Source organism: Leptosomus discolor, chromosome 7 (genome assembly GCF_034619465.1).
Source record: "Leptosomus discolor isolate bLepDis1 chromosome 7, bLepDis1.hap2, whole genome shotgun sequence".
Lineage (NCBI taxonomy): Eukaryota > Metazoa > Chordata > Aves > Leptosomiformes > Leptosomidae > Leptosomus > Leptosomus discolor.
Genome location: NC_141397.1, coordinates 25,733,097 through 25,757,282, shown reverse-complemented (window position 1 = coordinate 25,757,282; position 24,186 = coordinate 25,733,097). Strand labels below are relative to the sequence as shown.

Sequence of the window (24,186 nt, the reverse complement as noted above, 5' to 3'; positions counted from 1 at the left end):
TGTTATTCGGTACAAATGTGGAATGTGTGCAACTGCCCTGTTACTTTTGTTAGGCCACCATTAGAGCATAGGAAATTAGGAAAACATCTTTCTCAAGGAAACTTAAAAAAGCCCCAAACTGGTGGGTTGGGGTTTTTTTATGGGGAGAAGTTATCTAAATATTTTTCAAATACAGTTCTTACTCAAGTAAATAGCATGACTTCAGAAATAAGTTGCAATAATTTTCTAGAAAATAAAACTTAAACCCCATGTGAAAGAAATAGTAGGAAGTAGGCAAAACAAAATGATGTTAATTTGGTAGCAAAAGCACATAATACTTGTGTTTCCACTCACTTTCTAACCAAGGCAAGTTAATTGCTCTTCTTGCATTGTTTTTGTCTGACATCTGGCCATCTGCTTGGCTGTATATTTTTCAAAATCTTGGTGATAAGTTATTTCAGGGCTCATTGGTGTGAAACCAGACGTGCATTATAAATACAAGAGTAACTGGTATGCTGTACAAGCTGTATTCGAGTGTATTTTGTGTTTTCATCTTATGGGTTGGATGAGAAATGTTCTTTTGGCCTGAGGGACAGGTAAGAGCTGCTGCTTCAGGGTGAAGCAGAGCTACTCTAGTTGTGAATGCTCTCCTGTATGCTGGTAAGTCTTGCCCTGCCCCTCTGACGGGAAGTCTTCCCAGTCCTCAAATGTGTTCCCTACTTGTATCTTGTAATTCCTGCTGTGTTGCTTAATTGTAAATCTAGAGCTGCACGCCGTATCTTGTGCTTATGTTCGGGGAATTTTGTGGGCATGCATCAGTTTGAATTTTTCGGTCTTGTTTTGATTAAAGCCTCTAGTGACCTTTTATCACAGTCTCTAGTGCCTGTCAAGTACAGGACTATCTAAAGGCTTTTTTTTCCCCATGAAATAACTAGCTAGGAGCTCAGTGTAGAGGACAGACTGTAAGATAAGGTGTATCTTTAACTGTGTAAGTAGAAGAAGACTCTGTTGGAGTGAACATTGGAGTAGGCATTGTGGAGCTGATTTACAGTGTCCTACAGAGTAGGAAGGTGTGCTTTACTAATTTATGAGAATAAAGCTGGAGAGGAGAGAGGGGGAGCCACAAAAGACAAATGAACTGTGAAGGAAATACAGTCCTGTGCAAGTCAGGAACAACGAAGGGCAGACTTTTTGGTTGAGGGAAAACTTCTTTGGACTGAGCAGTCATTGGAATTAGTATCTATGATACCATTTTTTTAGCATTAGACTTCTTCAGGTTGTCTTTGGTACCTTCATGTTGGTTCATACTAATTTGTCTCACTATTCAGTCTGGGCCCCTTGGTGCAGAGTGCAGCCATGAGTTCTAAGTTGGACCTGCTCCCCAGACACAACCCACTTAGTATTGATTTGAAGCAATTGCTTTTAATTCTGTAAATGGTTGTTCTCTGTTTGGGCTTTTTGATGATGTAATGTGACCTGAATGTTAACTAGAAAGTCACTTGTCAATGAAAATGACGTATCTTTCCAATTTCAGTCTCCTTTTAAATGTTAACCCCTGTTCTTTTAGATTGTATTTGGTTATTCTGTAGTCCTCCATTATTCAGCAGATTTTAGTTTTGAATAGGCTTGCCTAGTACCACAGGGTACCTATTTATATAGTTAAAAAATTTCTGCCTTCCTATTTTAAAATTAGAGATTATAAAAACAAAGTATTTATGTAGACTTTGTGCTTTAACTGGGATAAGAACATAAGAAAGGATGCAGAGTAGTCTTAAAATTCCCAAATATGCTGTGAAGTAATTAATAGAAAAACAGGTAATTTGGTTCCATTTGAATAAGTACAGCATCAAATATTTTTGTTTCATTGGATTCCAGATTCTGATGCTGTGTCTCTGATCTAACATGTCAAGGGGTTATAAACTACATGCTGCATCACTCATTAGGCCACTTTTCATGACTATAAAGGCTACTGCTATATATAGGGCAGGCATCTACAGGTGGTCCTATAAACCTCTGAGTATTGCTGGATATCAGAGTATGCCAGTAAGATCTCCCAACAAGTCTTAACTAGTTTTCTGAAATGGAAAGTTTGGCAAAGGCTGGAATTGCCTTAAAATAATTGCAGGTTAATTTTTGCTATGGCAAGTTTATTTTTTTTTTTCTTTTTGTGGCTTCCTTTCATGCCTGAATTTTGGCTAACCAATATGTTCAGCTGAGCTTGAGTCTTAAACCAGTGACTGATGGAGCCAAGTGCATCTCAGTAGCAGCAGGTGGCGTAACAAGGGGCAGGTTGGGAGACTTGGGTTGAACTGTAGGAAAGCTGTAGGAGTTAGTGCAGTACTGGCACACGTTACCCAGAGAAACTGTTAGAGATTCTCAAGACTCAGCTGTTGAGAGCCTTAGCTGATCAAGTGTTAGCACTGGTCAGTTCCAGTGCTGGTCCTGCTTTCGGGAGGAGCTTGGACTAGATGACCTCCAAGGGTCCCTTCCAGCCAACATTTCTGTGATTCTGTGGCTGCACAAATTACTGAGTATTCATTCTCTCCATGTTCTGTAACTGTGTGCCTCCTTTGTTTTTTATGAATTTGCCTTTTTTATTCTGCTTATGCTATTCATGCAGGAGGTAGTAAACTGTTGTTGCCCAGTCTGTAGACTAACTTTTTGTGGTAGTGAAATTCACAGGGCTTTATAATGTTAGTTCTTGTTTAGCTAAAACCCAAATTTGCAAGATGGAAGTGCATCTGGAGATATTTCCATTTTCCAAATTCTGTGCTTTCAAGATCAGGCTATAATACCAAGTAATTGAATCAGCTTTGAAACTAAGATGGTGCATTTCCCCAAATGTATGCTCTATTTATTTTTGTAAAATATTCCCTCATGTTTACTAAGGAACATTTGTTTCGAACAAAACATTACTTCAGACTAACTGAGAAGTATTTTTAAAGGCATTGAAACCTTAAAGCGCTTCTGAGGCAATGATGCGTTACAGCTAGAGACAGAATGAGTGCAGCTTGGAAAGGATTTAAGTGCCCTTCAGGAAAGAGTGCAATGACTATCAGGAGGTCACTAGTAATGTGTTCTACTGATTTAATGAAAATTCTTTCAATTATATAAACAGAAGAGGGAGAGAGTGTGTCAGCAGAATTTTTTTGGTTCAGTTATAGTAGAGAATGGTATAGAAAATGTGTCCAGGTAAGCTTTGGAGTCAGTCTCCAGCTCTTTGGGATTTTTATTTCCCTAATTTACAGTCAGCATTACCTCATCTTCAGAGAAGTTTGGTTTATCTATGTTGGCCCTTAATCTGGGTTTATGCTGGGACTTTCAGAAAATGTATTGAGAGAATTCTGCTAATACTTCTGCAGGTTAATACAGTTTTGTACCAGAAATTTTCTGCTTATTAGACTTCGTATATGCGGTGTATCAAAGCAGTCTTTATAGTTAATTGTATGTTCTGTCCAAGGTGTTGGTTAAAGCAATTTGTGTTTATACCTAGATAAAGAATGTAGTTGCAGTTTGTGATGGTGGGAGAGCAAATGGGTACGATGCTTAGTTCCCGGACCCTGAGGTCTTTTTATTGCTTCCAGAAAATGTGTTTAGTGAACTCAAGTCCAGCATAGTTTACTGTTTACTGGAACATCTGTGACAAGCCGGTCATGTGTCAGATACTGCCCACACTGGGTGTGGGGTGGGATGCTGCCCCGGGTCCTCCTCATTTGCAAAGTTCCCGACTCAGAACTTGCTGACTTCAAGACCATTTTCCTGTAGGTATTATGTTGCCTGTTATGCTTATACATCATTGTGTTTTATGTTACAGGAATGTATGTTAAAATTACCTGAAATTGTCTTTAAGTATAACTTAAATATTTGAATGTTGGAGTTATGATACCAGTTACCATATTAAGGTCTGCTCTTGTAAGAAATTTTGTTTTTACTATGCCGCGGAGTGTGTTCTTACAGATTAGCAGGTAGTGTAAGCAGTAATGCAAGTCCTTTTATCAGAAAATAACTCCTTTGGTAAGGAGAGGAAAAGAACTGATGTGTTGAATTTCTCTCTATATGAGGAAGCTTTTTGGCAAGGAAGTTTTTTTGTTTCATTGTGAGTGAATATTGCTACTGTTTCAGTGTCAGCTTTCTTTACAGGAAAGCCTTTGATTTAGTACTGAAAACCTTGTAGGTTTCACAATACCTAAGCATCTTGGCTGCTGCATTGGCCCTGTCATCCTATTGTAGTCATTGAAAAGAAGAATATTTTCAGGGTTTTTTTTTTGAACTCCAAGAAAAGCTATTTATGGTAGGAATTCTTGAGCAGTATTTAGTGTTGTGAGAGATATGCATAAAAATATTCTAGGCTTTCAATATATTTCAACAGTGGTTGTGACACAGTGTTACTTCATGTGAGTAGTTACTTTATGCAAATATGGTTTCTTTGATATTTTAAACTAAAGCAGTGTTGCCTTTACCTAAAATTGCCTCAACATGACACTTTGACTTTTGATTTTTTTTTTTTTTTTTTTTTTTTAAATCGCTTCTGTTATCTCTTCTCAGTTAAATTCTGCTGTGTGTTTTTTTCCCTTGGAAAGAAAAAAAGGAACGTAAGTTGTGCTGGTGCTCATGTGTGGCACATTAACACACAAAACACAAAAATAATTTAAAACAAGGACAATAGAATGGAAACAATAGGAATAGTATAAGGATAGAAAAGGGACGTACCATTCTGGTCTTGCATCCCAAGATATACGTAAAACTGACACACGCAATATGTGCCATCTGCTTCTGCCAGTATAAGTGAAAATGATGATGTTAATTGTAAATGTAACCTGAAAATCATGGGCTAGCTCTCACCAGGTACTACTAAAGGCTTCATTAGACTTTGAGGGCAGGGTAGGAATGCAGTTCTAACCTTGTTAATTTGAATAAACTCCTTTACTTTTCAATTATGCTAGTTAATACTATTAATAAGAGTAAAATCTTTATGTTACTAGGATAAGTTTCGGAATTTAATTTACTGTTTGGATGCCTGAGTTATGGCCATAACAATTGTTAAAAAAAAAAAAAAAAGACGACAAATCACATTTATTTTAAATTAAGCAGATACAAACTTTGCTGTTTTCAAGGAGGAAACCCTGTTGTCTATGACTTTTCATAGGTCAGTATAGAAAACTTACTTAGCTGAATATTTTTGTTGTGGGAGGTGAGTGAATGTATTCAGTTATCAAGAAAAGAGAAAAGGATAAAATCGTACTTCTCTGAGGAGAAACTATATCACGAATATATGAATGTGGATTCTTATCTCAGAAATTTTATTTCACTCTTAAATGTTTTGACGTTTCAGTAAGCTTATACATTCTGTCATTTCACCCACCTGGTGGATGAAGGAGGGGAAGGAAGGTGGTGGATGTAGTTTTTCTGGATTTTAGTAAGGCTTTTGAAACTGTCCCTTGCAGCATCCTTCTGGATAAGTTGTCCAGCTGTGCAGGGAGCAGGTACACGGTGCGCTGGGTGAAGAACTGGCTGAAGGGCAGGTCTCAAAGGGTTCTCGTGAATGGGGCTGTCTCTGGCTGGTGAGCAGTCACCAGCACCGTGTTCCTCAGGGCTCAGTTCTAGGGCCAGTTCTGTTCAATACATTTATCAGTGATCTGAATGCAGGAGTTGAATGCACTAAGGTTAGTAGGTTTGCTGATGATACTGAACTGGGAGGTGCTGTTGACTCTCTCAAGGGACAAGAGGCCTTGCTGAGGGATCTAGCTATATTGGAGCGCTGGGGAATGATTAACAGGGTTAAACTGAACAAGAACAACTGCCGGATTCTGCACGTGGGACAGAGTAATGCTGGACATGTCTAAATTGGGAGAGGAGTGGCTGGAGAGCAGCCCTGCCTGAGGGTGCTGGTTCACAGGAGGCTCAACAGGGGTCAGCAGTGTGTGCCCTGGCAGCCCAGAGGGCAAATGGCATCCTGGGGTGCATCAAACACAGCATAGCCAGACGGTCCAAAGAGGTGATTATTCTGCTGTATTCAGTGCTGGTGTGGCCTCACCTTGTGTTCTGTGTGTGGTGCTCGGCCCCTCAACTTAAAGAGGATGTGAAGGTCCTTGAATGAGTCCTGAGGAGGGCACTAAAGCTGGTGAAGGGGCTGGCAGGCATGTCTGCTGAGGAGCGGCTGAGGACAGGGGGTTTGTCTAGTTTGGAGAGAAAGAGGCTGAGGGGTGACCTCAACTGCTCTCCACAGCTTCCTGAGGAGGAGATGTGGAAAGGGAGGTGCTGAGCTCTTCTCCCTGGTACCCAGTGCCAGGGTGCGTGGGAAGGGCTCAAAGCTACGTCCGTCAGGGGAGGTGAGGACTTCATGTGAGAAAACATTTCTTTACCAACAGGGTGGTCAAACCCTGGAATGGGCTTCCTGGGGAGGTGGTTGATGCCCCAGGCCTGTCAGGGCTTAAGAGGCACTCGGGCAATGCCCTTAACACCATGCTTTAACTTTTGGTCAGGCAGTTGGACTGGGTGATTGTTGTAGGTCTCTTCCAGCTGAACTGAACTGTTCTATTCTATAGAGTCATGAGTCTGATGGTAATAATGAAATTAATGGTAATTAGTGCTAATTCTGTTTGGAGGAAGAAAGGACAGAATAAATGGCAGAGCTTTCTTCAGAACTTTTACTTACTTTTGAAAATGTTATTCTTTTCCTTAAAGAAGCAACATGAATTCTTAGGTATGTACTAGTCTTTACTAGAAGATGTTATGAGATAACCATGTTTCTGCTCAACTTTACTGTGTACTGTACAGAAATAGTCTTTGCATAGTAAATAATTAAATTATTTTAGTAGGCAGGTATTTTAGATAACAAGTGGATATTATCAAACTAACAGATAAACATGATTTATAGAATAAGGTTTAGTGGCTGGTATTTGAAACAGAGGTATAGAAGCAATTACAAAACCGTTTCTGACTGAAAATGTGTATTGACATGGGATAGTTGTGGAGAAGCAGGTTCCCTGGAATTCTTAGTGTGCAGAGAGTCTGCGTTCATGTTCCCACTGCAAAGCTTCCTAGTTCTTTCAGTATTATAACTGTTCAAGTGTGTTTTGTTGGTATTTTTTTTTTAAAAAAGGTAGAAACCTGATGCAAGTTCTGTTTAACTTCAAAGTTTGTCCACTTGCCTAACGGTGTTTACAAATTCTAATTTGTGCATGACTCCAAGGAAGGGAGGGAGCACATGTTACAGAGTTGAGGCTGGTACTTACTGGGAAAAGTCATTGCACAAATCCCAACACCTCTCACTCAAAGTTGGGTAAACATGAGGGAGAGAATGAGAAATAATGAAGAAGCTCAGTTGTAAATCTTCTTGAAAAGATCTTGAAACAAGAGCAAGTGCCGTACAACAATTTCTGTCTTTATTTTTATTCCGGTTAATGATTAAATTGATTATTTCAATCACATATTCCCACTTCTTAATTCCTCTGGCCACCTGTGCTCTGCTAACACCTCTTTAAAGGAGATTAGGCCCAGCAAAAGGCCTGTCAGCTTTCCTGGTCTTATGGTTTATGACCGAGAACCAGAAGACATGCCTTGGTTTGGCTTTGGAAGGCCATGGGCAGGAGCATCCGGGCTGATTGCCAGGCAGGAGCAAGATGGCAGTAGCTGCCTGTGCTTGAGCTTGGCCTTGTGCTTGGTTTGGCCCACAGCCAGATCCCAGAATGAGATGGTGATTGATACCGGCTTGGTTTGCCTCTGATAGCTTGTTCCCTGCAGGCAGAGACTCAGCTGGCACGGTAGTTTCTGTCTTGGCACAGGTCTGTTACCATTCTCATGACATAGCCCAAGAAAAACGGAATTGGAACTACCTGAAGGCTGCTAGGTGTGACTTGACCTAGACATTGGCCATCCCTGGCTGCCCTGCCTCTTCCTCGTGATGCCTGTGCACTGGCAACTCCCTGCCCCGCCTTTCCTTTACCCCTGTGTTTTTTGGTCCTGGTGGTTGCCTAGCGGTGTGTTACAGATCCCCCGTCTGCTTTTCCTGTTGTGCTTTGACTGACTGTGTTCTTGCAGACTGGGAATTGAAACGCTTGGACCAAAAGAGTGGGAAGGGTTTCTCTCTCTGTTTCGCAGTTTACTGAAAGACAGCCCACACAGGAAGGGACAAAGTTTTGTTCCTGAATTTCAAAAAGCTATTGGCCCAGTGTTACAGAAGCTTCTCTGATGTGATTTGCATTGCGGGATGTATAGCTTAATCTTCTGACTATTTTGCATAAAATTACGGGGTTTGTGCATTTCCTTTAAACTTTTTTGACCTTCTTAGTCAACTCTTTCTAGAGGCTTTAATAGGAAAAAGGTTCTCATGGAGTAATGTAGTGAATTGTACATCAAACTGCTCCAGTTCTATAAGAAATTTAACCTGAGAAATATTCTTAAAAGTCTTGTAATCAGGAGACACTTAGGGTAATGGCATTGCCTTCAACCAGTGGGTTGCATACAGATTTTTCAGGAAGACCCTGTCTGGCAATGCAAGTTGTCATAGCAGCTGAATTTCATCGCAGTATGTTTGCTTTATAGAATTACTACGGTGTTCAGGGGTTTTAATGGACTTCTGATCTTTTGGTTGTGCCAGCTCTGGATGTGCTTGGTAGCTAACACTGCCATTTTTCAGAAAATGTGTGTGGAACTTTTTAAAGTTGGCTTCCTATTGAGAGCATTTAAATCAGAATTGGAAACCTTAAAGATACGCACCATCATGCTTTTTATTCATTCGCATTTAATGATCTCACTCTAACAACGTGGAGAATGAAGCCTTCTAAATCTAGACAGTGCTCCGTCATTCCCACCGGTCTAATTGAACATTGATTCTTTTGTTCCACAAATCCTCTGAGAGATGAAGTTATATCTTATTTTAGAAACAATTTTTAGAGCCTACTTGCCAAATTCTCATAGTTGTCAGTTTAGCAAAAAGAGAATTGACATGGTCAGATGAAAATACCTACTGGAATTCTGGGAGTTTGGTGGCTAATGTGTTTTGGTTTTGTTTGTTTGTTTAGAAATTCTTCCTATATGGATCAGCCTTCTAGTGATGGTGAAACTGGAAGACGACCACTCTAAGAAGACCCAGGATGAATCGGGTGCCAGGTGATGCAGAAAATGCTCACAGTAGCAGTGTGGAATCCTGTCCTTCCTTGCGGGATGTCCACTCCATCAACCCGGCACAGCTGATGGCAAGGATTGAGTCATATGAAGGCAGAGAGAAGAAAGGCATATCAGATGTCAGAAGGACTTTCTGTTTGTTTGTTACATTTGATCTCTTATTCATAACCTTGCTGTGGATAATAGAATTAAATGTGAGTTGTCTTTTTAGTACCCTTAAACTTTATTAATTTATTTATTCACTTCAAGAGTGGTTAATAAGTTGCTCTTTTCTATCCCAAATTATATGCTATTTGTGTCTGTTTGAATTAAAGCAGCTTCTTACTTTAAGCTTTGATGGACGTAGTATCTACTCAAATGTATTTTTAGCTGTTAGGATACATGGTTTATTGTCTTGTTATCATTAAACTTTTTGATGTTTCTGTAGTCTGTGAACCATGCTGAAGAAACCATTGGAAATCCAGTGAACTTTTCAGGCAGCAAGTAAACAAAAATGTTACTGTACGTAGTTTGTCAAGAAGTGTGAATTTTAACAGGCTTTGAGAATTTGCCTTTTAAGTGGCTCAAAGTCGGTGAAGTTTCATTGAGGTGTTAGTCCCTGGAAAGACTTGCAATGACCGAAACGTTTATTTTGCTGTGATGTATTTTCTTTGAGACAAACTTAGTATGCTGTACATTGTGTATGGCAGGTGCATTTGAACAACATAAACTCCCTCAGTTGCCACCTTTTATCTCCGGCATTTGTAATTTGGAAAACAGGGCAGTTCTCCTGAAATTTCCAGAAAGCAATAGGGTAGCTGCTTTGTTTTTATTTCATAAGTAGCATCCTAGTTCTTGAGCTGGGTTTTAAGCTATAAAATACGCATTTAAGGAAGGACACACAGGAAAAACGGGAGGAATCCCTTTTCTAGACAAGAAGGATCTTGAGTAAACATTTTTTGTCAGCATTCCTTTACAAGATAAGTAACCTTGGTTATTGATCTGACATTATGAAGTTTCAGGAGCTGACTATTCAAGTAGTTCATTGGTGCAGTGAAAAATACACTTTCTGATTTAATTTGAGAAAGTGGACTTTGCTTGCTGTTATTTTGGAACTAGACTTCTGTTCCACTTCTAGGTGGAAAGTCTCTTGTATTTGATGTGTAAAGTTAGCCTGTCTCAGAAAAGCAGCATAGTGTTCTGATGCATTTCTTTTTTTTTTAGGCCAGTTTCTCAGCTTGTTCAACTAAGAGGAGCAGAGTTTGTGTTTGTATCTTGTCGAGGATTCAGAGTACAGGTTTTCATATTGGTGCTCTCAGAATATTTAAGATTCAGTATAGAAAATGCTACGAGCTCATGATACTTCGTTTTGAATGTTGCAGCATTAAGGGACCTCAAGATCCTAGCAGGTTTTTTTGTTAAAAGGTTTGTTGTAAGGAGAACATATTATGAACAGCAGTCCTATACTGCCAAATGTCAGCAAGAATAAAAACCAGGTTTTTGTCTTTGGAAGTCATAATGTTAGAAGCCATCATTTGGGATCTGACACATAGTTAGGTTTTTGTTGGTTTTTTTAATTAAGTTTTGTTCATTGGGAAGTCTGCATTAGGACTGTCCATCACTGGTACATAAGTAACAGGACTTCAGAATTGCTGCCAGAGTTCCTGTAAGTACTGTTTTCCCTTTGTCAACATTATCAAGTGTGCGTAGGCGTAACTTATTTTTAAACACTTCAGGGAGTAGCTCCGTGGCAGTTCGAGCAAACCCTAGATCAAGGTTGTCATGGTTCTCCGTCCTTATGTTAACATGGTGCTTGTGCAGCCACGCAGTGAACAGCTCGGAGTGGGGAAAGCTGATCTTCCTTGTTTGTGCTGGGAACCTGTGATCACACCTGCTGCCGTAGAGCAACTAAGGGGAAGCTGTATTTAGAAAGTTGTTTATCAGGTAGCCGTAGAGGGGAGGTAGGGAAGAAATAGAAGAAATTTGGAGTTGGAGTGAATAGTCTAAGGAAACTCTGTCCAGTGGTATAGTTGGGGAAAGTGTGGAAGTGTCTAGACTGCACTGCTTTAAGGTGGTGACCATATGTTGTTGGTACCTCCTTTCTTTAAAAGGATGACAGTCATCAAGCTCAGTATTAAAGCCTTCTGTTGGTGTTGTTTTCCAGTTACATAACTATTTCATGCAGTGCTTATTTATTTAATTGAATATTAAAAACAGTAGGATATGGACATTAAGGTTTTTTGCTCCCAACTAGTATATATACTCCTCTCACTCTCTGACCCAATACATCCTAAATGATTTTCTTACTAACCCAGTCTGGACAGGAAAGTGACAAATCCTTCCACTGGAAGGAAACACAGTGGCTAAGGAAGATGTGATTTTTGAATCCCCTGAAGCAAACGAAAGAATTAAACTTAGGTGTTAGTTATTTGTGGGAGAATGGACTAATAGTTGTGTCTTCTGTGTTTTTTACAGTGGGTATTTTTTGCTCAGCTCTCTTAAAACAAATAGTATGTGTGCTAATAAGGAAAAAGATCTGGAGTATGAATTTCAGTTGCTGTTTTGTTTCCTATTTGCTAACACGTGACTAAGCAGACCTAGCTTCTGGGTGGCTTTTTGATCAGATGTTTTGATCTTCCTTACGAGACATAGAATGCTCTGTGAATGTGTAAATAATCATTTCTTCTTCCCTCATCATCTGTTTGCTTTTATTTTGGGACAGTTTGAAATGTAGCTTGCAATAGGCCAGGTGATAATCCTAAATATTTTCACTTTGAAAATGTTATATAATCATGAAAAATAAGGACACTAATCTTGAAATTGACGCTCTTCACGTGTATGAGCTCTGTACTTAGTTTAATGATCTTTTTGTACATCAGTGGGGAACTATTAATTTCACCCTTCAGATTTGTGTATATTTTGGCTTCAGTAACTTCTGTTCTAAAGCTCTGTATGTTATTGTTTCTTTGTAGGTAAAAGGAGGCATTGAGACTACCTTAGAGAAAGAAGTCCTACAATATAACTACTCTTCTTCATATTTTGATATATTTGTAAGTGTTCTTTAAAAAAAAACAAACAGCAAAAGGATAGTTTTCCCACATTCCTCCTTCCACAGATGTTCCCTAGTTTGTCCTGCGAAAGGGATGATTTTTTTTTTTAATAATTTAAACAGAAAGGACTTGTGCCAAATTTCAGCTGCTTAGAGGTTGCCCAGTCCTGCTTTGGCAGCAGGCTCATGGAGCCTCGAAAGAGATGCTTAGGCACACTTAAACTGCATCTTCTGCTTTAGGGAGCATGAAAAAGCAGATAAAGAACTCAGTCAAGAATGTGAGACTGATGTAACATAAAGATAATTCATTAAGAGGACAAAACCAGTAGTCCTCCAGCTGTAAAATCATTTTGTTTAAACCAGCATTTTTGTCCTTCCACAGAGATAAGTCAGTTACAGTGAGGAGAGACTTGTTCCCAGGTTGGCCTGTATAGGTCAGAAATTTTTCAGATTTCTGTGTTTTAACTCAAACAGGGTTTTTTAACATTGTACTAAAAACAGGTGACATGAAGTATGATTCTCCTTTACTAGGTATAAGCACCTTAGGCAGATGGGAGGAACTCTGCTGCATTAGGAAATGTCTCTGTCTTTCAGCAGCGCTGTAGCTCTGTGGTTGCAATGCATTTTGCACTGCACGGACCACATTGCTGATCTTGAAGTAAAAGCTGTTTCTTTACGGTTCTTCTGAAGGGCCCTGTGTTTTTGCAAGATCATTAATTCTACCAGATCTTGTTTGCCTGGCAGAGATGAGTTGGTTTGGTATCAGTCATTTCATATTGATGACGATATCCAGAATCTAGTTCTGAAACTGATGTAAATACCCATCCTTGCTTCTGCATTGGACCATTTGCTGTGTCAAATGGAATGAGGTACCGGATACAAAAATTTCATAAGCTAGCAAACTATGCTACTTCTCCCTTTTTCTCTCATTATTTGGCTGGTAGATTCTCCATGATACACCTTACTGCAGAAAGCAAGAAATGTTATCTGGAAATGTGAATGCTCTGGAAATTATTTTGCACTGTAGTTGAACCAAGGGTTAAAAACATGTAGTGCAAAATAATAGACTTTTATTCCCTGGGAAGGGACTAGGTCACTGAATTCTGCAAAATGATTTTTGGGCTTATACAGGATTTCTTCTGTTTCTAGTACACATCACTGGAACATCTGTATTTGCATAAGATTAAATGGGTTCATTAAACCTCTGGCCATGTCTGTCCTTGATTTCTCTTCATTTTTAAGTGTTCGTTTCGCATTTTTTGGATTCTGAACGCATCTTTTAAAACAAGGTGGAGGCAATCTAATATCAAAGAACAAACAGGGAAGGTGAGGGTTAGGGTCCCTGATTTAGAAATCTCATCTTAATGGTGTAATCAATAGATCTGCTATTGATTTAATTTTCTGACCTAGAAATACCATAACTTACCTTCCTTTACTGCAAAATATTTGGAACAGCTTACTATTGCAGTCATCTCCATAAAGAAAATTGATTGTTGCAATGTTAGTATTTCAATAAATACTAAAAATTTAGTAAGTAGAAAATTGTGAAGTCTTTACAGTTTTTAATTATATTCTTGCACAGTAGCACACCACTAAGATCAGTGGGGTGCACAGTGATGCTCAAAAGTATTTGCTGGATTAACTGCATCTAGATTTAACTGCTTACATTGCAGTCAGGTAAAATGATGATGAGCATACTTCGTGTAGCTTGCTTACGATTCTAACTTCTTTGTGGAATTGCACATGCTTGCATATTTGAGCCTATGTAGGCGTGTGAGTGGTGCCATTTGCTTTACAAATGGGAAATTATGTTCTATTTCTGTTTCATAAGCACATTCAAATTTGTTTCTCAATAACAAAACTTAGATTGTCCTGTTTTAAGTTGTTTTGTAAGCAGTTAGTATTTTCAGTGAGCTGAGAATCTTGTGGTTCTTCTGTGTTCTGAATTAACCAACAAATATTTTTTTCCTTTCTCTATAGCTACTGGCAGTCTTTCGATTTAAGGTGTTAATACTTGCATATGCAATGTGCAGACTGCGCCATTGGTGGGCAATAGCTGTGAGTAGTAGCCAAGCGTAATGGAGTTTTAACTAGAATGGATCAAACAGACAAAATTTTAGATGCCTCTTAACGCTTGTATGTTAAGAATCATCTTGATGCTATATATTAAAATTCACTGTACAGTAACAGATTAAAAACTTCTATTCTGAAAGATTTTCAGCCTAAAGACAAGAATTTAATAGCACAGTGGGTGTGGTCCTTATTAGGTATCATGTTAATACAATTGAAGGCTTATTTTGAATCCAGTATGGATGGCTAGTCGTAACTGCTTGTTAACTCTGACTTGTTAATTAATGTTTGAAATATATTTGCATTTGAAATAGTGAAAGGTATTCAAAAAGAATTGGCATTATTGTACCAGAGATCCAGCTGTCCATTAACTCCCATGTTCTCAGCTTTTTAGAGTTTCAGGTGCCACCCATTGAGCACTAGCACCTGTATTGCTTCATGCTCCAATATAAAATGTTGGATATGCATCCCATCTCAGAAAGGAGGTTCGTGAGAACTGCAGGCAATCACAGTTGATTGGAGCAAATATCTTTAATTCAGCTGTGCTGTGTGGATGAGAGAGAATGCAAAACTTGATGACAAATTCATATTTCCACCAGTCAATACTGTAGACTGTAATAGAACAGGCATATTGCTGGCTTAGTGCATTGTAAATCTTAGCCTTTTCTTCCCTTACACTGTGGTACATGCATGTAGAACATGTTCATGTGTAACTTTCTTCAAGTGAGTCGCATGCAGTTTGTTTAGTAGTCTGAGATTAAATGCCACAATTTTTTTTAAAATTGTGTTATTAGCATGGCATAAATACATACATGATAGTAACTGCTGCTCTGATTGTTTAAGTGCACGCTTCTCAAAATACCTTACTCTCAGTTGTGTAGCTTCAGAGTATTTCTTCCAATGACAGCCAACCTGATGCAGTTGTTTGTGAGGTGGTGAGAGCAAACCCATCATGGCAGTGATCATTTAGATACATAAAGCTTCACTGGAGGTTTTGCAGAAGCAATTAATGTTAAAATCCTACCTGTGCTTACCAGAAGCTAGTTAGGTTCAGCTGTTATTTAAAGAATTGCTGGCCCCAAATGCACTAATAGAGTTAGAAACCTTGCTTAAGTGAACAGTACTTGTCCACTGCTTTTTGGTGGGTTTTTTTTTCAGATGTTCTATACAGCCTGCTATTTTTTAAATATGTCAGGGAGTATCAAATCTTCAAAGTGTTTAATTTTTCACAATATCAGTATGTGAATTAAAATATTAGTTTAAATTTACTCCTGCAAAGATGTTTTGTTATTTGAAATGGATCTTTTGATTTGGATGGTAGTGAAAAGCATTTGGAGCAATTGCTGTTTGCTTTTTCCCAAATACAGAGATAGATTTTTTAAATTTTTCTTTTTAAGGGACTTAGTGGATAAAATACTGCATCTTCATTAAACAGTAAGATAACAATTTATATAACTCAGCATCTGTGTAACATCTTAACTCCTATTGCTGTGTGGAGACACATTTGGAGATGTGCGTAGTAAAAGTTATCTTTATTATTGAGGTTATTTTAATAACACTTTGAAGTTAATTTTATCGTACTTGTTGCGTTTTATTAATCTATGATCTTCCTGTTGGTAAATATTTAAAGTTGCAACTGATAGATAATGGCAGAAATGAGAAAGTAAATCTATTTATTAGTCTTAACTGTTCTTACCCTGTCTCTTTCAGTTTACAACAGCAGTGACCAGTGCCTTTTTATTAGCAAAAGTAATTATTTCACAGGTATATATTCTAATCAAATGTTTGTTTTACTTTGTTGTTTTCTTGAAAGCAAGATTCTTCAGAGTGATTTCTGTAATGTTGTGTGGTTTTGTTTCCTTCAAGCTGTTCTCACAGGGTGCTTTTGGCTATGTGCTGCCCATCATATCCTTCATACTTGCCTGGATCGAAACTTGGTTCTTGGACTTTAAAGTGTTACCACAAGAAGCTGAAGAAGAAAACAGTAAGCTTTTGACATTTCCCCTCAATCGCTGCAGTTGGCAACTTTCGATCCCATGCTTTGTGGCAGAAGAATGCCTCTTTCAGCTTCTCAAAATTTGAAGAGCTGTGGGAAAAATTAAATCATATGGCATAATGTTTCTTCTTCTGGAAAGGAACATATGCCTTCAAAGAAGTGGGGTTTTAATTAATTTAGGAAGTTAAAAGTCACAAGGGCCAGATCAGCAATTTGTCAACCACTTAGGAAAGTATATTGTTTTCTGTGCTTAAGACATGAAAGTTTAACTGACTTGGGCTTGTGAAATTTTAATTTCTAGGTAGCGCATGGAATAAGTATCTGGTTTCTCTTTCAGGAAGAGTAGACAGAATAACTAACTCAATGTCACTAACTTTTCTTTTGAGGTGGAAAAAGGAAAGCTTCAAAATGCGCAGACAGAATGAGACCAGAGCAAGTATGAATTTCAGCTTTTTCAAGATGAGGCAGCAGGTCATCTGACACTCAATGTATTCAACTAAATGGAGGAAACCCGTTGATTTAGTTGAAAGATAATACTGCTTGAGTGGTGAGGGGGGAAAAAGGCATAGATTTCTGCTACAGGTGTTTTGTTGGTTTCAACAACAGGAGAGTAATTATACAGCAAACCTGATGTTTGTGCATCATTACCTGAAATACAGTCCGAAACTCTGTTGGAAGGGCATGTTTTCCTGTTAAGTAAAACAAAAATGGGGATGGATGCCTCCATTTATTTATTTTTTTTTTTAGTGCTCTTGAAAAGCAATCTCTTTGCTTTGATCCCTTCCCTCTTCTTTTCCACCACTCCAAGAAAGAAGTTGGTTAAATGAGTATGCTGGGTTTTGCCTAGAGAAAGGGAAAGTTAAGGTAACTCTTTTTTTCCCTTTTGAGAGGGTGTAAGGAAATACAGCTGCATCACACTTTTACCCCAATAGATTACAAATCTAACCAGTTCAGACCAGACACTTTTGCATTTTTTTTATACTGAATGCTCACGAAGTATTTGATACATACACATGTAAATACTTGATGATCATATTCATGAAACTGAGATATTATTGCTAAATCCCTGGGTCTTCAATCACACTTTCTTTTTCTTCATTCCTCCTGAGCTTGAAATAGATGGTATTTATTTAGAAATACATGCTTTTTGGTTGAACTCTACAACTGCCTGAAAGGAGGCCGTAGTGAGGTGGGGGCCAGTCTCTTCTCCCAAGTAACAAGCGATAGTACAAGAGGAAATGGCCTCGACTTGCACCGGGGAGGTTTAGATTGGATATTGGGAAGAAAAGAGTCTTCATCAAAAGGGTTGTCAAGCATTGGCACAGGCTGCCCAGGGAAGTGGTTGAGTCACCATCCCTGGAGGCATTTAAAAAGATGTATAGATGTGGTGCTTAGGGACATGGTTTAGTGGTCGACTTGGCAGTACTCAGTTAATGGTTGGACTCGATCTTAGAGGTCATTTCCAACCTAAACAATTTTATGATTCTATGATATTTACAAAACAGATGGGGTTTCACTGGAAAACGCTGATTTTAAGCAATTAGGTCAGACAAATGATAGGCACATTTGGATTTTGTTGTGGTGGTACTTATATAGTGCCTTATTTGCTTTTAAATCTGAGGCAGATAATGAAAACAGGTTTTAATAGTTTTTGGGTTTTGACCAGGTATTTTTCTCTTCTATCTGTAGTGGGAGTGGAAGCTGACTTTTTTCCATCTTACTGTTTTGTTTTTAAAAAACCCAGCCAAACAAACAAAAAAAAAACCACAGCAATTTTCTGCCTAATACAACAATGCTTGTAATTCGTAGATGTTTTGTCTGTAACTTAAAAAAAAAAAAAAAAAAGAAATAAGGGCAAAACTGTCTTTCCACTGAAGAAGGTTTCCAGCTCTAAAAGTTTCTTTGTGTGAGCAGGATTTAAATCTAAAATCCAACCAGTGTGTGTCTTCTGGTATCTTGTGACTCATTGTTAAGTACCAAGACTGACCTTCCTCTTTTGGACAGAGTGGAAAGATAAGTAAAATAGGTGTCTCCTTTGGAGACTTTGAACTGGTTAATAAGATAAATTGGTATGTAGAAATAGTGGTTTGACTTGGAAAGGCGTTTTTTTAGTAACTGCTGGCTACCTCAGATAGCTCTCCTAAGTCAGTGAAACATCAAGGTTTTCTTCCCCCCCCACCTCGATCAGTCTTCATGTGGCAGAGAGTAAAGGGTGGAAGTTCAATAACCTTATATTGACCTAAAAAGCCATCTTTGCCCTGTTGTTATCAGAAGACCTGTTGATGGCAATAAGGATGAGATGAATTAGCTTCTCACAACCCCTTTTGTTTTCTGTCCTGTATTAAACACACCATTTGATGTTTCCAAATAATTTTCCTCATTTTAGATGATATTGAGCCAAAAAGGATTTGAAGGTTGGAGTAACCAGGTATGTTGAGACAGATAGGTGAAAGCAAGCCATTAATGAAGAGTCTTATAGTGGCAAAGTGAGAAAATAATTTATTTAGGTGTGTGTGGCAGCTCACTGATCATTAAAAATATATTCCAGAGTTTTAGGTACCCAGGGAATATTGATGAATTTACATATGGCATCCTAGTCATGCAGTCCTTCACGCAGTAGAAGGAAGGATTCCTTAATTCATGTGGACCCGTACCTCTGTTTTGCTAGAGTGTGTCTCCTTAGCTGGCTGAAGTTGTAAAGAAGACATAAATGTTAAATTAACAGTTTGCTTTTTTTCTGAGGTATTTATTTGTAGAAGTAACTTGTTAGGATTGCTAATGTAATACATCAGTCTTTAAGATTCTTCATCCATACTTGATCTTTAAGATGCTCTGTGATAGCACTGAGGATTTGGGGTTTTTTGGTTTTTTTCCTTTTAGGATTTTTGATAGCACAGGATGCTTCTGAACGGGCAGCTCTTCTTCACCCAGGAGTCCTCTCTGATGGGCAGTTCTATTCTCCTCCTGAATCTGTAGCAGGTAGTTATGTTCACACCGTGAATGATTTTTTTGTATTGATGTTAAACTCCTACATATTTCACCCCCTTCCGAGGGTAAGGCGGGGGAAGGGTGAAGGGAAAAAATATCTTTTCCTTTTTATATTAAAAGTGTACTTTACAATCCTAAAATGAAAGATTCTTTTTTATTCAGTGATTCAGTTTAGTTACTACCTGTCAGATGAATTACAGTACGTGTAGTCAGCAGGGCTTCTGACGTATCCTGAAGGTGTTAAAAACAAGGTAAGTCTGAAAGAAAATGGTACTGCAACTGAAAGGAGACAGTTACTGTTTGTTTCTGCCCTTGATGATTCTTATGGGTCCCTTCCAACTTGAGATATTCTATGATTCTGTGATTTCTTATCTGCTAACAATAGTGTTTATGCAGCAGTGCACTATTTAGTGCTGCCTAAATGTGAAGCTTTACAGCATCTTAGGATAGACAGTGAATGTGAAGCTGCTCTAAAGCAAACTGAAATTTCAATCAGAGGCTTTTTTCCTTATAACAAAAAGCAAAAGCCCTCTCTGAACAAAGAGGGCAGCTGTGTGGATTGTTAACCTGTGCATATCATGTGCTTTGTTCTAGTTAAGGTAAGAGCCGAGTAAGCCAAAAAATAAATGTAAATACTGCAAAATTTAAGCATGTGTTTGCAGATATTTCAAGGAAATGAGTAATTTCTGTATGGTTTGAGAGGATTTGAGTTCCTTGAAGATGCAGTGTGAGCCCCCAAATCCTATGTCAGTCTAAAATGTAAATCTCTCCTGTAAAGCTGTGCTATATTATGCAATATATTTAAAATAATAATATCTGCTGATTGCTGCAGATGTGTTTGCCTATTTTGCATTACAGAGTTACACATATTGGTGATATTTTTGTTTAATGGCTGTCGCTGTGGTTGCTGAGCATCTTGGCATAAATGACTTAGAGCTCCATCTAGGGATGACAAAGCATTAAGACAATTTCGAGTATAACGATTCACAGTGAAAATGTATTTTAGTTAAAGCTGTGAGTCTGTCTTGAGGAATAATGGTTGGAAGTATTATACTGGATTCAGCCTGGGATTTTTTTGGCAATAGACTATATGGTGTGAGAGGAAGTGTAAGTGGAGCTAACTTACACTTAAGTGGGGCCAGGCTCTTCTCAGTGGCACCCAGCAACAGGACAAGGGGCAATGGGCACAAACTGGAGCACAGAAAGTTCCGCTTGAACATGAGGAAAAACTTCTTTACGCTGAGGGTGACAGAGAACTGGAACAGGCTGCCCAGGGAGGCTGTGGAGTCTCCTTCTCTGGAGATATTCAGAACCCATCTGGATGTGTTCCTGTGTGACCTGCTCTAGGCAAACCTGCTTTGGCAGGGGAGTTGGACCAGATGATATCCAGAAGTCCCAGCTCTTACCATTCTGTGATTCTGTAACAGGTTCTCCTTGGCAGTTTGGCTGTGTCAATGTTGCATGTCCAGTGAGCTATCGTGCCTCAGCATATGTGTGGTGACTACAGGTATATAGCTGGGCCATTGCTTTCAGCTTGTCGAATGGCTGCTTGTCACTGGGGTTTCAGTAACAGCTCTTGTGCCTTCTCCTAGTCTGCCCTAACTGCCAAGTAAATTTGTTTAAGCACCCTTTATGGGTATGAGAAACAAAAGAAACAGTCAAATTAGTATACTTGAACTAAAACACACACACTGGGAGTCACAAAGTATTCTGAAACTGTTAGGCAATGTACAGTAAAAATAGCTCACAATTAAGAATATTTTCTTCAAAATTCTGCGTTTCTTTCAGATGAGACAAACTATGGATTGTTCTAAGAGAGCAATTTTTGGTCAGTTTGCCTTATATATCGATTGGAAAAATATTTAGAGATAAATTATTCCCTATCATCATGCAGAGGGAAATAAACCTCTCTGCTGACATGGCAACATGTCTAAAAACAAATCTTTGCTGTCAGGAGGTGACATTTAAAACAGGCTCTGTTGAAATTTTCAGCATATTTATCTTTTTATGTCTTCCTTGGACGCACATGTCCCTTTTCCATCCACTTCTTTATATGGGTTGACCCGTCATGTTCAACATTAGACTTGGTTGCCAAGTAATCATTCTGGAGGTAACAAGTGGAAAATCAGCCTGGAAAGCGTACATTTCTACAGTTACAACTTGGGCTTCAAAATGAAGGGCAGGTATGCTGTTCCAAGAAAGCGAAGGAGTTCAGAGTAGTTTAGCCAAAAAAATCCCACATTTGTCTTTTTTTTTTTTCCTTCTTTGCTTTAAATTGATGGCAAAAGCCCAAGTAGGTCTCCCAGGCATTTTACCACAGACAGTTCTTTACTCACCCCCCCACCTGTGGGAGTCTTATTTAAGCTGCCCAAGACATGTATGGTGAAATGCAAGTGCTGATCATTCCCACAGCTGTCCTTGACAAGGGCTGACTGCCACCTCAGATGTGGGCAGCTTGGATTGGATCTCCAGAACTGCGGGTCAGCGCCGCTCACCCCGCTTGCTTGGCATGTGCTTGGTCTCCCTGAAACAACTGATCCATCAAGCCACCTTCCTGCAAAGCAGTGCCTCCAGCAGGAGCTGTTGCTGGGCACGCAGCCCTATGACCAGCTAAGCTTGCTTTTGGGCCTTCCAAGGCTTTGTCACAAACAGATTGCTGAGAGCAGGCAGGGGATGAGGAGAAGAGAACTGGGCAGGGAGAGGCAGAGGGAGCTGTTTGATTTTTCGGCTTAGACTGAGACGGAACACAGATATGGAAGTTACTAAATTGTAAAGCAGTATTTCTGTTTGCTTTCAAAGTGTCTGCTGAAGTTGTCTTCCAAAGGGCAGGATGTAGAGTTGATTGTCCTGACTGTGTTGTAGTGAAAACTTGAAGCACTTGCTAACTGAATCTGTTGACAGGGTAGATATTTCAAGAATGATCAAGTGCTGGGTTTTGGGTTTGATAACTGTTAAAAAAAACCCTTCAGTGTGAAACATCCGAAAAGATAAGAAAACTAAAATAGAAAGTAAATACTTTTATGGGAAATAGTTGCTTTGAAGTGCCTTTTGATAAGCTATTACCAGTGGTGGTCAGCTGCTTTCTTTTTCTTTTTTTTTTTTTTTTTTTCCCTTCTCTCAACTGATCTAATCCCATTCCTGTCTTCCTTTTCAGGATCTGATGAAGACTCTGAAGAAAAACAAGACAGTGAAAAACCAGTTGTATAGCATATATGAAAAACCAGGTAAGTTCCTTTGCATAGAACCTGAATATTCCTAAATTTTTTTTTTTTTTTCCTCTTAGTTCCTTCCCAAATAATTTGAACAGTGGGCTAACTCTTAGGAGTTCATCATCTTTGAACCCAGTCTGTCTGTCTTGGCAATCTTCAAGCAGGAAATCCTGCCAGGCTCTTGAGAGAGTCCTCTGCTGCTGAGTTATGGTTAACCCAGGCCCAGGGGTCTGAGAGCTGTTCTGGAGTATAGTGTAAAAGGCTGCAGGCCCAGGATGTATTTACCTCTAGTATTTATTTGTTGGCTGTCCTGGAAAGGACAATGGTGGGCCAGATGTGTAAAAGCTCCTTTTTTTGCAAGTGGGGAGAGATATTTCTTTGGAGATGGCAATGCAAAATTGCTAGGAAGATATTTTCTTTTAGTTTATGTCTATGACAAATATTCTCATCTTGTAGATTGTATGGGCAAAACTACTTCAATGTTTCCCCTCCTCAGTCTCTTTAATACTACAGATGGGTTACACTGGAGCAGCTGTGTCTTAAAAGATTTTTGTAGTGTAGTTTGGTTAAATATGAGAGATGACTTCCTTATTTTGGAATTCATTTTATTTACTTTTAGAATTATCTTGACTCCTGCAAAGCTCAAGCTAGGGGGTGGTCTTAAATGTTCTTGAGAAGCTGAAATCTTCTAGTGCTCATCTGAAACAGGGGATGGTGTTTTCAGTATCTGTTTTCTTGACTGGCATCTTCATTGATCCTGACTTGTGTAATCTGTTACAGAAGGAAAATCTCTGAGGGAAGTTGTTGGGGTCTGGAAACTGGCAACAGAGTCTGTGGCTGAGTTGCTGGTGGAGCTGCTGACAGGAGACCTTACTCATTAGAAAGCAAAGGGAATAGTTCCCGTGTACTGTAATACCTCACAAAGATGTACCTTGTTGACATATGTATATTAGGTTGCCTCCCAGATGGTATGAAAATACTTGTCCATAATGTATTTTATTATTCAGTGATTCCTGAAGTTGATCTTCTAATGACTAGGTAATTACTGGAAAGTGTTGTCTTGTGTACCTAATCAAGAGACTGGTAATATAATGAAGTAAAACTTCTCTATGGTGGAAGTATATTTAATGATTGTTGGGAACTCGCTAGGTAAAATTGTTTTATGTTATTGCAAATTTGTCATTAGTTTTATGTTTACTTTTTTTAACTCCATGCATTTTCTTTTTTTTTTAAATGGATATGTTCACTTTCTAAAATAAAAATGTTAAAACCTGGGTAATGCATTATGATACCTTGTTGCTTTATCAACTGAAAATCTGCATGTAACACTCCGTTATTTCTTGTGGGGTAATGAAGTTTCCAGTTTGTATAGATTTTGTGCAAAATGTGTTACAGTGGTGTTTGGCTGCCTGTAGGGATGGAGTGGTAGCGAAACATCATTTCTTTGTTGCGTGTGTGATATCAAAAGGATGCAAGGAGCTTTTGTAAAGAACTTAGAACACAATTAGGGTTCAAATTAAAGCTCAAGCATTTTTTTTGGAAGACTAATGGCTTCCCCTCACACTGGAGCCTGTAGTCAGATTGTCAGCTGCAACTCTTCTTTGAAATGAATATCACATGTGCCTGCTCATTTGCTATCTGCCAGACTCTGTGATTAAAAGGGAAGGGATTTGCCTTATTTTAGCAAGGGGTCTGAGATATTACAAGACCAGTTCCTGCAGTAACAGATGACTAAGTGCTTTGCCTGTACATTCACATTGCAGCTACTGTCACACAACAGACATTCTTAA

The 24,186-nt window shown here is 38.8% G+C and overlaps 1 protein-coding gene across 1 annotated transcript; it reads left to right on the top strand.

Moving 5' to 3' along the window:
• The first annotated feature begins 9,027 nt into the window (after positions 1-9,027).
• On the top strand, positions 9,028-23,627 carry STARD3NL (STARD3 N-terminal like). The gene is made up of 8 exons (XM_009956731.2): positions 9,028-9,299; positions 12,057-12,134; positions 14,114-14,191; positions 15,914-15,967; positions 16,070-16,187; positions 19,080-19,178; positions 22,342-22,411; positions 23,177-23,627. The coding sequence occupies exons 1-7, from the start codon at positions 9,075-9,077 to the stop codon at positions 22,392-22,394; spliced, it is 705 nt and encodes a 234-aa protein (XP_009955033.1). The 5' UTR covers positions 9,028-9,074; the 3' UTR covers positions 22,395-22,411; positions 23,177-23,627.
• Positions 23,628-24,186: the final 559 nt, after the last annotated feature.